This window comes from Tamandua tetradactyla, chromosome 1 (assembly GCF_023851605.1).
Source record: "Tamandua tetradactyla isolate mTamTet1 chromosome 1, mTamTet1.pri, whole genome shotgun sequence".
Taxonomy (NCBI): Eukaryota; Metazoa; Chordata; class Mammalia; order Pilosa; family Myrmecophagidae; genus Tamandua; species Tamandua tetradactyla.
In genome coordinates this window covers 233289868-233306822 of record NC_135327.1, presented here as the reverse complement: position 1 = coordinate 233306822, position 16955 = coordinate 233289868, and the positions used below count along the sequence as shown (strand labels likewise).

Genomic DNA, 16955 nt, shown 5'->3' with positions numbered 1-16955 from the left:
GGCATACTCAGCGTGGAACTCCACAAAGACGTGGTGCGAGGACGCCCGGAAAGGCGCTATGTCCATGTCCTGAAAGGGAGGGGAGGGGCGGGTCACGCTTTCGCAAATTCAAACCATTTCTAGAAACCGTAGCTAGTAAAGGTAGCACATGAGGACGCTCTCTGTAAGCCAGCATCTTAGCGGAGGGACCTTGCCGAGAAAGAGTGTAGATGCTCTTAAGTGTGTACTTCGGGGGGCAGGGGGAGGGGCTGAAGGGAGGAGGGGGGCTGCCAATGGGTCTGGGATGATGAAGAGGCTCTGAAGTTGTGGCTGGGATGGCTACACAACTCTGAGCCTACTACAAACCGCTGGGTTGGGCGGCTGTGAACAGGGCTAGTGCAGGATGTGAAGTCCATCTCAATAAAGCTGCTATTAAAAAGTACTTTGAACTTTCTGTTCAAGTTCTTACTGAAAACTTATGCTGGATACTTATATTTGCAACTAAACTGTCCACCTGAGTAAAATTAGTCCGTTTCACTCTCAATATCTATAATTTCCTTTTGAAGTTTATCTCTGCATCTTTCCTGTGTGGGAATATGTGTTTATGTGAGTGTGCATGTCTGCACATGTGCATGTGTGAAAGTTTGTCAGTGGGTATGTGAGTGTGCATATATATGTGACATGTGAGTGTACATGTGTGCATATGTGCATATATGTGTTTCTTTATACACACATGCATATGAATATGTGTCAGTGTATGTGCACACATGCACGTTGTGTGTATGTTCGTGTGTCAGCACATGTGTGATTGTGCATGCGTGCCCCTATGCATGTACATGTGTGTGTATACACGCATGGAGGGTCTCCGTTCTCAGCCACGATGCACCAGGGCCAAAGTCAGGCAGAGCCACCTGCCACCACTAGGCAAAGCCAGCCTCCAAGTCCTGGAGGAGACAGTCCAGCTGGGAGCCCGTGGTCTGCAGCCTGGGCCTCCACCCTGTTGGTCAATGCAAACAGACAGACTTCCCAGGCAGGGCAACGCAAGGGAGTGCAGGAGGGCGCTCCCCGAGGCGGGCGGCAGCGTGGGCCCCTCTCGCTGGTGGTGCTGCTGTGCGCACCCCGGAGTCCTGCGCTCTTCCCCTGCGCAGGGCCTGCCCTCCATCCCTGAAGAAAGCGCCTTCAGCCACCTGGCCAGTGCCGGGGACCTAGGGGGGGCCCCGTCGCTTGAAATGCTCGGGGATGGGGCATGTTGGATGAAACAGAAAGGAATTCACAGAAACAGCGTCTGCATCTAGGGAGACGTAAACTGGGGGGCTGCGCGCACCCCCGAAGCTGTGCCAGAGCCCGAGGGTGTGGTCAGGGCCCCTCCCGCGGCAGGGGGACCCCCCCAAGCTGTCCCCAGCTCCGGGATGCGGCTGCCTCATGGGGGTGTGGTCTGCGCGCGTCTAGTACGCGGTTGTTGACTTGTCAGCTGGGCCCTTGGCAATGTCTGCGCGGGGGCGCCTGAGGCGCACGCCCTCCAGGGTCTCAACCAGGCGGAAGACACAGCCAGGACAGGGGGCTGCGGACGTCGCGGGAGGCAGCAGCCGAAAGGGTTAAAGGCCCAGCAGGGCCTCGCAGGTGGCGGCTCCATGGCGGGGGGGGGGGGGGGGGCCGGCTTTGGGAGCGAAAAATAGCCCAGCACAGCCAGGAGTGCAGGATGCAGGCGCCTGCCGCCTGCGGGAAGGAGCTCAGGGAGGACGCCCGGAGAACCCAGGGCTTCTTGTTCCTTTGCTTTATCTATTTTCTGGTTTTTCTGGAAATAATATTTATTAGTTTAAAACAGTAATTTATATTTTAAAACAACTACAGCTCTCCCGCGGATGTAGTGTCTATAGGTTTGGTGGAGGGTCTCGGGCAGGAGAAGCGCACAGCTGGCAACGCCCTACAGGAGAGAGGACAGCCGGGGACGTGCCGTGTCAGAGCCTTAACTCGGCTGTCTAGGGAGGGTCTGCGACCTCAGGGTTGTACAGGGACGGCCGGCTGCTCCCCCACCAATCCCCCGCCTCCTGCGCACTTTTTCAGAGGATTCTCCGCGTTTGGCAGGGGAGCCCCTGAGGCGGAAGCAGAGCCCACATTTCCTGCGGCATCAACCCCGGCTGGGCCGGGAAAATCCCAGGGGCTTTCAAAGGAAGGGCGGCCCCTGCGCAGGGAGAAGCTGGGCTCTGAGAAGCTGCGGACGCGCTGGCCGGGCTGGTGGTCCCGTTCAAGGGCCGGGCCCCTAGACGGCGCGCTCCGGGCACACAGGCCGCCCGCCCCCGCGCCCGCCCCCTGCGCTCCCCGGGCGCCCGCCCCCCGCGCCCGCCCCCAGCGCTCCCCGGGCGCGTGCGGCTGTCCTCACCGCCCCGCAGTAGGGTCCCGCGGCCGGGGCGCGCGCGTCGGGGCCGTCGTGCAGCCGCAGGTAGTTGTGGGCACAGTCTTCCGGGCCGTCTATGCTGACGAAGGGGAAGCTGACGGTGATAGCTGTCTCTGCGGGGGCCAGGAGCGTCCACTCGCAGTGGGTGTGGTTCGGGTAGGTGCCAGGATAGCCAGGACTGGTGAAGGAGCCGCGGGCGCCTGAAAGCACCCCGCCGCAGCCTGCGGGGACAGCACGCGTCACGCCCCAGCCTCCGCGCACGGGGCCACACGGCAGGCTCAGCCCTCCAGCTGCCAAGGCCTCTGCCAGGACCCCCAGCACCCCCGCGCCCTGCATCTCCAAGCCCCCAGCGCCTTTCTCTGAACACGGTGGGTCAAGGTCAAAACAGGAAACTCCGTGGCCAGGCGGCTGGGGACACCGAGCCCTGCACACAGGCGTGTGGACGAGGCAAGGGAAATTAAACGGGAAGCCCCAGGCTGAGCCAAGGAAACCCGTTGGTCGGTTTAGGTGGTAATTCCTCTTCTAAGAGTGAACTTCCAGCCTCAGACCTGAAGTTACCGGGTCTGGTGAAAGTCTTCGTCCCCGGAGAGCTAAGTGTTTGGATGACCTTACACTCCCGCAGCCGCATGGACGCAGGGAGCCCCGGGCTACCCGAGAAGAGATCCCTGGGTGTCCGGCCCGCTGCCCCCACTGCCCACCCTGGGACTGGGGAGCCAGGGGGCATCTTGGGCGACAGTGTTTTTAACTCTCAGGGATACCTTGATGACCAACCCAAAAGCCCAAAGTCTAACAAAATCGGAATTTAGAAAATAATTTTCTAAACTTTATGCCTATGCTTTATATGGAAATATTTGTTCCTTTACGCAGGAAAATAGTGAATAGAAATAGAGTTAAAAAGTCTCTGTACTTTTACTGTTAGAAATCTTTACTTTTAATAAATGCAGAAGATAATCAAGCATAAAATATCTATAAAGATGCCATGACCGGGCTGTCTGTATTAGGCACTTTATGTTTTCCTCACGGCATCACGTCCCCTTACAGAGTGGAAATGGCTCACCGGAGGACGACGAGGTCCAGACAATCTCGTATCCTTGACAAGAGACTGCGTTGTTGCTCTTGAATCTGAGGTAGAGGCTGTTGTGCTGTGAGAAGACAGGATTGGGCAGCAGACTTCCACAGAACTTTCCACGGAGAGGGGAACTGCTGTCATTTCCATCTCGCACCTTTAAAATCAGAGTTCACTGCCACACTGGAGCAGGCCGGGCCTCCTCCTTCTATTTAGCATTGACACACACTAAGACGGAAAACGATTTAATGAGAAACTTTTTTGGAAAATCTGTGTCTCTGTGTATACTTAAGAAGGAAGGTTTTTTTGGCCAATATATGCCAAAGTTGCCTGCACCTTCAAAGAGGAATGTGCTGTTGTAAGGCTGTCGTGTACCCCAGAAAAGGCACGTGCTTTAATCCTCATTCAGTATTGTTAGGTGGGAACTTGTGATTAAGTTGTTCCCATGGAGATGTGACCCACCCATTGTGGGTGAGACCTTTTGATTAGGTGATTTCCCTGGAGATGGATCTCCACCCATTCAAGGGGGGTCATAATCCGCTTACTGGAGTCCTTTTTTGGGGGGAGGGCGCATTTTGGAAAAAGCTCAGAGCCGACAGAAATGTTTGGAGATGCAGAAAGAAAATGCCCCAGGGGAAGCTGTTTGAAACCAGAGCCCAAAGGACTAGCAGAAGGCAGCCACAAGACTTCTCATATCAGCCTTTCTTGAGTCAAGGTGCCTTTCTCTGGATGCCTTACTTGGACGCTTTTTATGGTCTTAGAACTGTGAACTTGCAGTTTAATTCCCTTTATAAAAGCAAACCCATTTCTGGTATATTTCATTTCCAGCTGCATTAGCAAACTAAAACAGGGAGAAATGTTGAATTCATGGGTGAGAGCCATCTGCATGTGGATTCAGAAATGTCAACTTAGAGTCATTCAAACCCTGGGGCACTTTGTATATCCTGTTACCTTTGCTCATGGGGACATACTTTGAATAATCTAGTGAAATTGAATTTTTAAAAATATTTTATTGACAAATCTTCACACACATACCTTCCATACACGGTGTACACAATATCATCACCTATTTATGTATGCATCACCATGATCATGTTTAGAACATTTGCATCACTCCAGAAAAATAGAAAGAAAAAAGAAAAAACTCATACATACCATACCCCTTACCCCTCCCTCTCATTGACCATTAGTATTTCCATCTACCCAATTTATTTTATTCTTCATCCCCCCCATTGTTTATTTATTTTTATCTGTTTTTTTTTTTTTTTTACTCATCTGTCCATACCCTGGCTAAAAAAAAGCAACAGACACAAAGTTTTCACAGTCACACAGTCATATTGTAAAAGTTGTATCTTTATACAATGGTCTTTAAGAATCAAGGCTACTGGAACACAGCTCAACAGTTTCAGGTACCTCCCTCCAGCTACTCTGTGCCTGTTTGCATCTGTGGTAGACCCTAGAAAAGCCATGTCCTTTAAGCCTCATTCAATATTGCTGGATGGGAGCGTTCTGATTGTTTCCATGGAGATGCGATTCACCCAACTGTGGGTGGTACCTTTTGATTAGATGGCATCTGTGGAGATGTGTCTTCACCCATTCAAGGTGGGGTCACTTACTGGAGCCCTTTAAGAGGGAACCGTTTTGGAAAAAGCTGGAGAGCCATGAGTGACACCAGAGCCCACACAGCCAGAGAACTTTGGAGATGAAGAAGGAAAACACCCCTGGGGGAGCTTCGTGAAACAAGAATCCTGGAGAGAAAGCTATCAGACGTCACCATATTTGCCACGTGCTTTTCCAGTTGAGAGGAAACCTGGAATGTCATCCTCCTTCTTGAACCAAGGTTATCTTTTCCTGGGTGCCTCAGATTGGACATTTCTATAGCCTTGCCTTAATTTGGGTATTTTCATGGCCTTACAACTGTAAACTTACAACTTATTAAATTCCCCTTTTTAAAAGCCATTCCATTTCTGGTATATCGCGTTCTGGCAGCTTACAAACTTGAATACATTCCAACACACCATAAGCTAAAAAGGGATAGCTATATAATGCATAAGAATAATCTCCAGGATAACCTCTCGACTCTGAAATCTCTCAGCCACGGAAACTTTGTTTCTCTCTTCCCCCTTATGGTGAAAAAGACTTTCTTAATCCCTTGATACTGGGTCCCGGCTTATCCTGGGATTTCTCTCCCATGTTGTCAGGGAGATTTACACCCCTGGGAGTCATGTCCCATGTCGGGGGTGGGGGGCAGTGAGTTCACCTACCAAGTTGGCTTAGAGAGTGAGGCCACATTTGAGGAACAAAAATAGTTCTTTGGAGGTGACTCTTAGACCTAAAATTAGTAGCTTAGCTTAGCCTTTGCAGGAGTAAGTTTCATGGGGTCAAACCCTAAGATTGAGGGCTCCGCCTATTGATCTTGTTGTCCCCACTGCTAGCGAGAATATTAGGAATTCTCCAAATGAGAAAGTTTAGTATTTCCTTCTTTCTCCCCAGTCCCCCAATATATTTTTCAAATATATTGATATTTTATAAATATACTTTTCAAATATATTTTTTATTCACTGCCCAAATGTCTCTGGAATATATCAGGACATCACACCAACCTGGACAAACCAACAAGGCTCCTTCCCTGTTCAAGTTTCCATGTTCTTATGATGTTCAACTAAACTGACCATACCAATTACATTAGGAAATGTACTACCAAAATATAAATTTTACACCAAATAAACATCTCTCCCTTTGGTCTCTCACAGAAGTTGAAGTTTTAAAATATGGACCATATCATCCTTTATTCTGTATTCTGATTTAACTTAGCCCTATCAACATCAGCTTCACTCATATCTCTACCCCAAGTCTGATCACTTTTTCAACTTTTTAAACAAGTCTCAGGTGTCAATAAATACCCGAAGTTTCTGGGAATGACCAGGTTATAAACAAACAGCTCAGCATCTCAGAATCTAGAAATCACAGTTACACCTCCTGAGTACATGTGACTGCTCTGAGAGCTTACAGTCTAGGACCCTTTACAATAGGCCCAACCTGATAACTGTGCTCTCGACCTCCGTGCATGGAGTTTCTATATTATAGTTAGTCCATATGAGTGAGGCGTGATGATGTCCTTTTGTTCCTGACATTTCATTCAACATACAGTGTTTAGGATTCATATACCTGGTTTTCTTTCCCCTCAGGGAACCAGTGTGCTGTGCTGTTGGGGGCGGGGGGGACGCTGGACTCTGTGGCTTGGGGACTTACAGTTCTGAGTGGGGTCTCAGCTGCTGCCCCTGGTCCAGACCGACCTTCACGGTGTGTCCTGTCACTGACGTGGCCCCAGCAGTTCTGTCCTGTTCCTGGCTATTTACTGGCTGCTCTGGAGGACGAACTAAATCCCACACCATGCTAAGCCGCCCTCTTGCCCCACCTCTAAAGTGCATTTTAAAAGGCAGGGAGAGGACCTGAACTTCATCGGCCTTCTTGAACCAAGATGTCTTAAAAAAAAAAAAAGGCAGGGAGAGGGAGCAATATTGCCATCTCTGAATCCAGTTGACTCTATTCTGTTATGCACTGTCCTATGGTTTTTCTCCTTTGAAAACTGTTTGACTGTAAAGGCTCTATATTAAAAAAATACAATCAAGTTCAGAACAAATGAAATTCTGTGGGAGAAAAAGACCCAACTCAATAAACGATCAAGTTTGCAATATGCAAGACTGCTGCATACTTTAGGAGCAGTTCTGAAGCTGCGTTCTCAGCTCCCTGCATGGGGCGGCCCATCTAACAGCAGGAAGCACACTGCTGGCCTGTGGGAAGTGCGTGGGAAACAGCCTCCTCTGCCCTCCAGCCTGGCCTCTCCCACGCCCGCAGCCGCCTACCCTAGGGGAGCGCCCCAAGCCCATGAAAGGAAGGAGAGAAACGCCAAGCACGTGGGCCCAGCTCCACAGGGTACCTGCTCACTGTGCTGGAATGTCTGTATTCAAAGTCCTGAAAGTCAATAGAGGAATTTCCATTGTAAAGGGATGGAGCCTTTGTAATGTCAGAGTTCAAATTTGGGTAGGGGCCGCCTGTCCCCATCATCGAGCTCCTCCAGCGGGGCAGGGCTGGCCTTGCTGGGCTGTTAGTCTGTGGAGATTACTTGGAGGTCTAAACTGCAGGCAGTGGGGGCGCAGAGGGCCTTCCTGGAGCCTTAGGGATTGTCCACGCGGTGCCGGGACTTGCCAGGTGCGGAGAGAACACTGTGCTCAGAGCCTGGGGTCTGTCCTGCCACATGCTTGGCTCCGGGACCTCCCGGCTCCGGCTCCCCGAAGGAGATAATGGCTCATCCTTTCATGTTCTTTGCGGGAGCTGAGGTCCTTGCAGGCCACAGGCATCTCTGGGGTGCTAGAGGACCCCAAAGGGGAGGTGAGGCATAGGTTACCCATGAATATTCCAGATGTAGTCCGAGTACAGCCTCCGAGCAGGGGGTCTGACAGCGGGAACCCCGGGAGGGGACAGGTGGCCACCACTGCTAACAGGAGTGCAACGCTGGGGCTCCCGGGGTGGCTGAGCTGGGCACCCCTAGTCTTCCCACTGAACCTCCCTCCTAACCACTTAGCTCTGCTTTCCTGTCTTTCTCTTTGCGCGGGCTTCACACCATTTCCCCGGAATAAAGAAGGACAGCAGGAGCGGGGTTCTCCCCTCTGAGACCTGGGCAGTCCAGGCTGACCCTGCACTCTCTCCCCGGCCCCTGCCAGCCCTGTTGCTGCACCTGCTCCCGTGGACGGCGGGTGTCCCTGTGGTGGGTGTGTGGCATGAGAGCGTGAGCCGGCGTGAGCAGGGCTGCTCCTGCTCCGTGTGCTCCTGCCTTGCACCCCAGGCCACAGGTCGCACACATGCACTACCCAAGGACTCAGACGTGTTCTCTCCAGGGGCGGCTTCCCAGACCAGTAAGAGGAGAACAAACCTTCCGGGCCTTAGAGAAGACAAACGTATGCAAAGCAGACCAAGTCCCACGTATGCAAAACAGACAGAGAAGACCCACGTATGCAAAGCAGACAGAGAAGACCCACGTATGCAAAGCAGACCAAGTCCCACGTATGCAAAACAGACAGGGAAGACCCATGTATGCAAAACAGACCAAGTCCCACGTATGCAAAACAGACAGGGAAGACCCATGTATGCAAAGCAGACAAAGTCCCAGGGAAGGTCTGGATTTGGATCACGCCCGTGGAGGGAGTGAACAGCATTTACATCAACAAGTCCCGCTTGCTCTCTTGAGAACCAAGGCCTCCTGGGTGCCGCCTGCGGAGGGCACGCCCACATGCAGGTGAGGGGAGCAGCAGCCAAGGACGCGCAGAAAGGTGGACATGCGCCTTCTTTCCACGGGAAGGGCCACTGCGCGCCCGAGCAGCGAGGGTCCACAGGGCCTGCGGGCGGCTGGGGCTCAGGGGTGCCAGCCCCAGCACGGCTCTGCCCTCCAACCCCCACCCTCGCCGGGAAGGAGGGCGGAGCACCAGGGAGGCGTTTCCTTCGAGGACGTCGCGGCTTCCCGCGGCCTGTGGGCCGGGCCCTGCCTCTACCCGCAGCTGCCTTCCCGGCGGAGCGCAGCCAGGGTGCGCCCGAGGGCGGCTCCGCCCGCCCGGGGCTGTGTGCCGCGTCCCCGCCCGCCTCCCTCCTGCCTCCCCGGCCCTTCGAGCTGGGCCCTCCGAGGCCGCGCCCGCGCGCATTTGGGAAGGTGGGCGGGAGCGGGAGGGGCGGGGGCGCCGGGGAGGGCCCCGAGGGAGCGCGCCCCAGGTGTCCGCGCCGGCGAGGCGCTCACCTCCAGGAAGTCGCTCTGGCACCCGGCCGAGGGCTCGAGCGCGAAGGAGTGGAAGAAGAGCGCGATGGTGCGGTTCCCGGGCGCCGTGAGGACCGCGCTGCAGTCCAGGTCGCCGCCGTAGCTGCCCGGCCACCCCGGGCTCTGCAGCTCCCCGAACGCCTGCCGGTACTCGCGGTCGCAGCCTGAGGGCGGAGCAGGGCGCCGCGGTGAGCGCCGCGGGGGTCCCCGCGCCCCGGGAGCGCCCCGTGCCTGCGGGGGGGTTGGGGCGGGTGGGGACCTGGGGGTGCTTCGGGGCTGAGGGGCTGAGGGTCTGGGGAGGCTGAAGGCGCAGCGACTGGGGAGGGGGCCGGGCCCCTAGACCCAGTAGCACCAGGTGGGCCCCCCAGCCCCAGCCGTTAGGGAGTTGTTTGTGCTCAGAGCACTGGCCATTGCTGTGCTTTTCTAGTTTTGGTAAAAATACCCAAATTATTTTTGTTGGTTTAATCAAAGGCAGCTTTGTTTTTATTTTTAATATTTCTATTTAAGAAAACAATACACTTAGAACCACCAAGACTGGGTATCTTAATTAGCTTAAGTATAGGCAAATGTAAATAAAGTATCCATGTAATCATTGTAAAACCTGTGTTTGTGCAGTAAGTTTCATAAGTCAATTTAAAATGAAGACAAGGAAAAAAGCTACAAATTCAGATAGCCAAGTTCTTAAATTCTAAATATTAAACACTAACTTAGATACTATTCGATCAGCTGTCAAAACTGTGAATGTTCTCGAAATATCCAATAGAAAGTCAGTACAAATATCTACATTGCTATAGTAATGCTGTTACAAAACATCTTCCTGATTTCAGAAAATATGAAGATACAAATATTTTTACTATTAACGTATGAGGATCTTAACCACTAAAAGGCAGCTTGAGTTTCAGCCAAGCTTGATGTCAATGTGAAGGGCAGCCCTGCAAATAAAAGCCTCAGCTGCGAGCCGACTCTCAAGCCTTCTTAGGTTCTACACCTTGTTTCCTAAAAGTGCTTCCGGGCCCCAGGCTACCTGAAGGCCTGTTCTCTACGTGGGTGAGTTGTGTAAATCACACCCGACAAACGGCATACACACGGGGCTCGCGCTGGCTCAGGTGGGCTGTAGTGAAATCTCCGCGCGGCTTCCGAGCCAGCGGGCCCGGCTCCTGCGAGGCCCCCATGGGCGTGTGGAGACCCCCTCCCTGGCCGGGACACCCCACCCTGGCCGGGACACCCCCTCCCTGGCCGGGACACCCCCTCGCTGGCTGGGAGACCCCCTCGCTGGCTGGGAGACCCCTTCGCTGGCTGGGAGACCCCCTCCCTGGCCGGGACACCCCTCCCTGGCCGGGACACCCCCTCACTGGCTGGGAGACCCCCACCCTGTCCGGGACACCCCCTCCCTGGCCGGGACACCCCCTCGCTGGCTGGGAGACACCCTCCCTGGCCGGGACACCCCACCCTGGCCGGGACACCCCCTCGCTGGCTGGGAGACCCCCACCCTGGCTGGGAGACCCCCACCCTGGCCGGGACACCCCTCCCTGGCCGGGACACCCCCTCGCTGGCCGGGACACCCCCTCGCTGGCCGGGACACCCCCTCGCTGGCTGGGAGACCCCCACCCTCACGCCACAGGTGCCGCTGGCGCTCACCTGCGATCTGGTAGGTGAAGCCCACGCTAGACTCTCCATCAAAAGTCTCAGCTGTGAAAACCACGACGGCCGTCCTTGTGGAGGAGTAAAATGGGGGGGTCGCAGCTGCGTGGCCACCACAGAGTCGGACCCCTGGGCGTGCGGGGCTCTGAAACGAGGTGGCCGGAGCTCAGTGGCCTTGGCTCCGAGGAGAGCTCCAGCCGGCCGGGGTGTCCTGGACGGGTCCTTGCTCCCCAGGACAGCGGCCACAGGACAGGCAGCCCCGGGCCCCCCCGGCCCCCGCCCCCAGCAGACCTGACCGCCCAGGTCAGCGCCCTCCCGCCGCCCTCACCTGCGGCGAGTCCCGGAGCTCCAGGTGGTTGTGGGTGCAGTCCAGCCTGGGCAGCCGCAGGGCCAACACGCTGACCTTTACCTGCTCCTGCGGAGGGGCCTCCAGGACCCAGGTGCAGCTGGGCAGGGCCCCGGGGCTGGACACGCTGGGTGAGGACAGACTCTGCGGGACCCAGGTGGCATTGTAGGTCCCCCCACAGGGCACTGCGGAGGGAAGAAGTGGGGGTGTCACCCCCGCCTCCCGAAGGTTCATTGGCCTCCCCAGCCCGTCCTCTTCAGGAAAGGGTGCGATGTGGGGGGCATACTCTCCACGAGGAGCTGTTCCAAGCGCGCGACGAGCTCAGCACAGTGGTTGGCAGGGTGCCCGCTGGCTGGCAGAGCTCAGCACAGTGGTTGGCAGGGTGCCCACTGGCTGGCAGAGCTCAGCACAGTGGTTGGCAGGGTGCCCGCTGGCTGGCAGAGCCCCAAGACTGGCCGTAAGTGACGCGTGTGTAAGTGCAACACACAGCACTTAACGCCACCAGTCATGCAGGGCAGGGCTCAATACTCACTGCCCACAGTGGTGAACGTGGCGTTAAATCCTTCCCGCTCTAAAGTCGAGTCACTGACGAACTGAACGGTGAGAAAGTTCCCAGAGGAGAGGAGAGGGGCAGGTGTGGTGGAGCCACAGAAGGTCCCCGCCAGGGGGGCGCGCTCGCTCTCCCCGTCGAACACCTGCAAGGGAAAGCTGCGCGCTGCTGCTCCGGCAGAAGGGAAAGTCACATTTTGCAACAAACTGGCATCAGAAGAGGTCACGATTAAGAGACGACATGGACATTCCCATAGCTGGTTTAATTTAGGGACAGAACTGGTGTCGGGTCAATTACAAGATGTTCAGAAAAATCTGGGAATGGTGCCACCATGACGCCTCAGTGGGAAAGATATACCAGATTTTAAAAAGAATGTGCCTCAGCGAATGGATAGAAGCGTACCCCGAGTCTGAGGGTCCCGCAGTCCCTGGTCCAGCTGCATGGACACCCACTGATCCACAGAGCACCCCGGTTTGGCTCTTGCCCCGCCACAGCCTGTCCTTCTGCAGGGGTCTGCTCAGAGGCCTGTCCGTGGCCCCTGTCCCGCTCTGCTCTGCCCGCCCCTGTGCCTCCCGCCCTCCCCAGCCGCCCATCCTTCCATGGGCCCCTGGTCGTGCTCTGGAGGAGGCACGGTGGTCCTGTGCAGCCAAGCTGCAGTCGAGCCCCAAGGGCTGAGCTGGCCCTGCAGGCAGAGGTCCCTGGAGGTTAAAGCAGCAGGGGAACAACGCGGGTCAGCAGCCTGGGGCCGAGGGCCTGCCCTGAAAGCAGTGCTGAAGGGAGCACTTCAGAAGGATGGGAAACCACAGCAGATAAGGGTTCAAAGCGGCATAAAGAAATAAAGGTCCCCGTAAAGGCAACCATACAGCAAGTTTAAATGCCACTACCGTCATATCATGTATTTTGGTGAGTAACTTCACTTTTTACTTCTTACGGGTTCAAAAACGCACATACATACAAAGTATTGATAAATCTACAGTTTTGGACATACAATGGATAAAGATATAATTTGTAATAAATCAAAACTGTATGTGTATGCCATTGAAGTTAAATTGGTATCAAATGAAACATTATTGCTATAGATTTAGCTACAGTTTAGTAGCCACAAAAGATATATGTGAAAATATATATATGGAAAGAAATGAGAAGGAACTCAAAATGGTACAATACAAAGAAAAGTCAAATAAAAAATGAAAGTAAGCACTGATGGAAGAATTGACAGACAAACGTGTAAAGATTTTTACACAAAGACCAAATAGCAAACTTCCAGAAGAAAGTCCTGCATTATCACTAGTTACCTTAAAGGTGAAGGGGTTAAACACCCTGGTTAAAAGGCAGGATGGATAAAAGAAAGTATGGCCCTATATAAGAGACCCACCCTAAGTTCAAAGACACAAGTACACTGAATGTGAAAGGACAGAAAAAATACCATGCAAATGGCAAGCAAGAGAGAGCTGGAGGAGACACACTAATATCAGATACAACAGACATTAAGGGCTGGTTAATCCACCAAAAAGAGATAATTATAAATATATATGCACCTAAGAGCAAAGCCCTCATATATATAAGCAAATACTGACAGTTTTGGAAGGTGAAATAGACTATTCCACATTAATACCAGGCAACTTCAATGCACCACTTTCAATAATGGATAGGACTTCTAGACAGAATATCAATAAGGAAATAGAATAATAAGGAAATGGAAGGTTTGAATGATACTATAAACCAACTAGACCTAACAGACATATATAGTACATTTTATTCAACAGCAATATAGTACACTTTTTTTCTCTAGTGCACAGGAATCATTCTCCAGGAGAGACTACATATTAGGTCAAAAAGCAAGTCTCAATAAATAAAAATATTGAAATCATACAATATATTTCTCTAATCACAGTGGGATGAAACTAAAAATCAATTAGTCAGAAATACTGGTGGTCAATGAAAGGAAGTAGTAAGGGGTATGGCATGTATGAGTTTTTTCTTTTTTCTTTCTTTTGCTGGAGAGATGCAAATGTTCAAAATAATGATCATGGTGATGGTTACACAACTATGTGATGATGTTGTGAGCCATTGAGGGTAACCGTGTCAAGAATGTTTGTCAAGAATGATTATATGTCAAGAATGTTGGTATGTCTGTTGTAATATAATATAATAAAAATATATTTTTAAAATGAAATAAAAAAGTCAATCATCAGAGGGAGAAATGGAAAATTCACAAATATGTAGAAATTAAACAATGTACTCTTAAACAATTAATGGGTCAAAGGAAAAATCACAAGTGAAATTAGGAAAATATCCAGAGACCCATGAAAATGAAAACACAACAGACCAAAACGTATGGAATGAAGCAAAGGCAGTGCCGAGAGGGAAATTTACAGCTCCAAATGCTTACATTAAACACGAAGAGCAGTGTCAGGTTCTCAGCTCAGAGCTCCAACCTCACAACTGGAGGATAGAGAAGAAGAGAAAACTAAACCCAAAGTGAGCAGAAGGAAAGTAATAGCAAAACTAGTATATGAAATAGAGAATACAAAAACAATGGAGAGAGTCAACAAAACCAAAACTGGCTCTTTGAAAAGATCAATAAAATTGATATACCTTTAGCTGGATTGACAAAGAAAAAAAAAAACGACATAAATAACTACAATCAGAAATGAAAGGGGGATATTACTATCAATGCCACAAACCAAAAGTCTTTAAGAGTATACTCTAAACAACTGTATGCCAAAAAATTTGATAATGTAGATGAAATGGACAGATTCCTAGAAGCACACAATCTATCTACATTGACACAAAAAGAAATAAAAGATCTCAAGAGACCTATAACAAATAAAGAGATCGAATCAGTAACAACAACAACCAGAAAACAACAACAAAGAAAATCCCAAAAACAGATGGCTTCATTGGTGGATTTTATCAATTCTTCTAAGAAGAATTATATCCAATCCTGCTTAAACTCTTCCAAAGATGGAAGAGTAGGGAGCACTCCCCAACTCATTCTTTGAGGCCAAGATCACTCTAATAGCAGAGTCAGATAAAAATACCACAAGAAAAGAATATTACAGTCCAATATATCTTATGAATATAGAAGCAAAAATCCTCAACAAATTTTTACCAGCAAACTGTATCCGACAGCAATAAAAAGAATTACACACCATGATCAGGTGGCGTTTATCCCAGGTAAGCAACAAACAGTGGTTCAACACAGGTATATCAATTAATGTAAAATAACATTAATAGAATGAAGGAAAAAACCTACATGATCATCTCAATTGATGCAGAAACAGCATTTGACAAAATCCAGCACCGTCCTTGATAAAAGCACTTAGAAAACTAGGAACACAAGGAAACTTTCCCAACATGATAAAGGGCATATACAAAAAACCCACAGCTAATATCCCACTCAATGGTGAAAGCCTGAAAACTTTGTCAATAAAAAGACAAAGATGTCCACTGTCACCACTATTAACATTATACTGGAAGTTCTAGCAGGACAATTAAGCAAGTAAAAGAAAGAAAAGTCATCCAGATTGGAAAGGAAGAAGTAAAACTTTTCCTATTTGCAGATGACATGGTGTTAAATACAGAAAGTCTTGAAAAATCCACAACAAAGTTCCTAAAGCTAATGAGTCAATCAGTGGGTACAGGACACTATGTGAAAGTCAGCAGAGTTTCTATACACTAGTAATGAACAATCCAAAGAGGAAATCCAGCAAAAATTTTCATTTACAACAGCAACTAAAAGGATCAAATATCTAGAAATAAATCTAACAAAGGACGTAAAGGACCTGTACACAGAAAACTACAAAATATTGTTGAAGGGAATCAAAGAAGACCTAAGAAATGGAAGGATGTTCTGTGTTCGTGGGTTCTAAGACTAACTATTAAGACACCAGTTCTACCCAGAGCAATTTATAGATTAAACACAATCCCAATCAAAATTCCATTTCTTTGATGATGGAAAAGCCAGTCATCAAATTTCTATGGAAGGGTAAGAGCCCTGAATATCCACAATTATATTTAAAAAGAAGAGCGAGGTTGTAGCTCCCATACTTTCTAACCTTAAACCTTATTACGAGCTGCAGTAAATGCTAAGGCACCGGCACAAGGACAGACATATAGACCAATGGACTCAAACTGAGAGTTCAGAAATAACCCCCCATATCTGTGGCCAATTGATTTTTGACAAGGGTGCCAAGTCTACTTAATGGGGAAAGAATATTCTCCTCAAAAAAAATGATTCTGGGAAAACTCGATATCCATAATCAAAAGAATGAAGGTGGACCCTACCCTTCATCATACACAAAAATCAACTCAAAATAGATCGAAGACCAAAATGTAAGAACACAAACCATAGACTCCTAGACAAGAGCATAAGGAAGCATCTTCAGGACCTAATGTCAGCTACCGGTTTCTCAGACTTTACACCAAAACCATCTGAAGCAAAAGAAAAATAGATAAATGGGACTTCATCAAAATAAAAACTTCTGTGCATCAAAGTAAAATGAAAAACCTATAGAAGGAGAGAAAATTCTTGGAAAACACATATCCAACAAGGCTTTGAATACACAAACCTTCCTAATATATATTAGGATATATATATACAAGGATATGTATATATATATAAAGGATATATATATATACAGTAATCCTAGAACTCAACAAAAAGACAACCCAACTTAAGAAAAGGGAAAAAACTTTCTCAAAAGAGCATATACAGGGAGGTACAATGGTGGCTCAGTGACAGAATTCTCACCTGCCATGCCAGAGACCCCAAGTTTGATTCCTGGAGCCTGCCCATGCCAAAAAAATAAAAAATAAAAAAAAGAGGATATACAAATAGCCAAAGATCAGATGAAAAGATGTTCAACATCATTAGCCATCAGGGAAATGGAAATCAAAACCACAGTAAGATACCATTTCACATCCACTAGAATGGTTATTATTTTTAAAAATGGAAAATTAACAAGTGTTGGGGAGGATGTGGAGAAATAGGAACGCTCACTGATTGCTGGTGGGAGTGTAAGATGGTGCAGCTGCTATAGAAAACAATTTGGTTGTTCCTCAGAAGGTTACATATAGAATTGCCGTATGACCTGACAATCCTACTTCTAGGGTTATACTCAAAGGAACTGAAAGCAGGGACTTGAAAAGATATTTGCACACCCATGC

The 16955-nt window shown here is 49.9% G+C and overlaps 1 protein-coding gene across 1 annotated transcript in view; it reads right to left on the bottom strand.

The window, feature by feature from the left end:
• Positions 1-1424: 1424 nt before the first annotated feature.
• The window catches only part of LOC143682900 (cubilin-like), a 31112-nt gene continuing 15581 nt past the window's right edge, over positions 1425-16955 (bottom strand). The window contains exons 4-13 of the mRNA XM_077159308.1: positions 11766-11928; positions 11216-11418; positions 10829-11032; positions 10314-10439; positions 9229-9477; positions 3432-3597; positions 2360-2595; positions 2014-2211; positions 1891-1903; positions 1425-1540 (exon numbers count right to left, since the gene is read on the bottom strand). Coding sequence (XP_077015423.1) covers positions 1425-1540; positions 1891-1903; positions 2014-2211; positions 2360-2595; positions 3432-3597; positions 9229-9477; positions 10314-10439; positions 10829-11032; positions 11216-11418; positions 11766-11928 — 1674 coding nt within the window. The remainder of the gene's footprint in view (positions 1541-1890; positions 1904-2013; positions 2212-2359; positions 2596-3431; positions 3598-9228; positions 9478-10313; positions 10440-10828; positions 11033-11215; positions 11419-11765; positions 11929-16955) is intronic.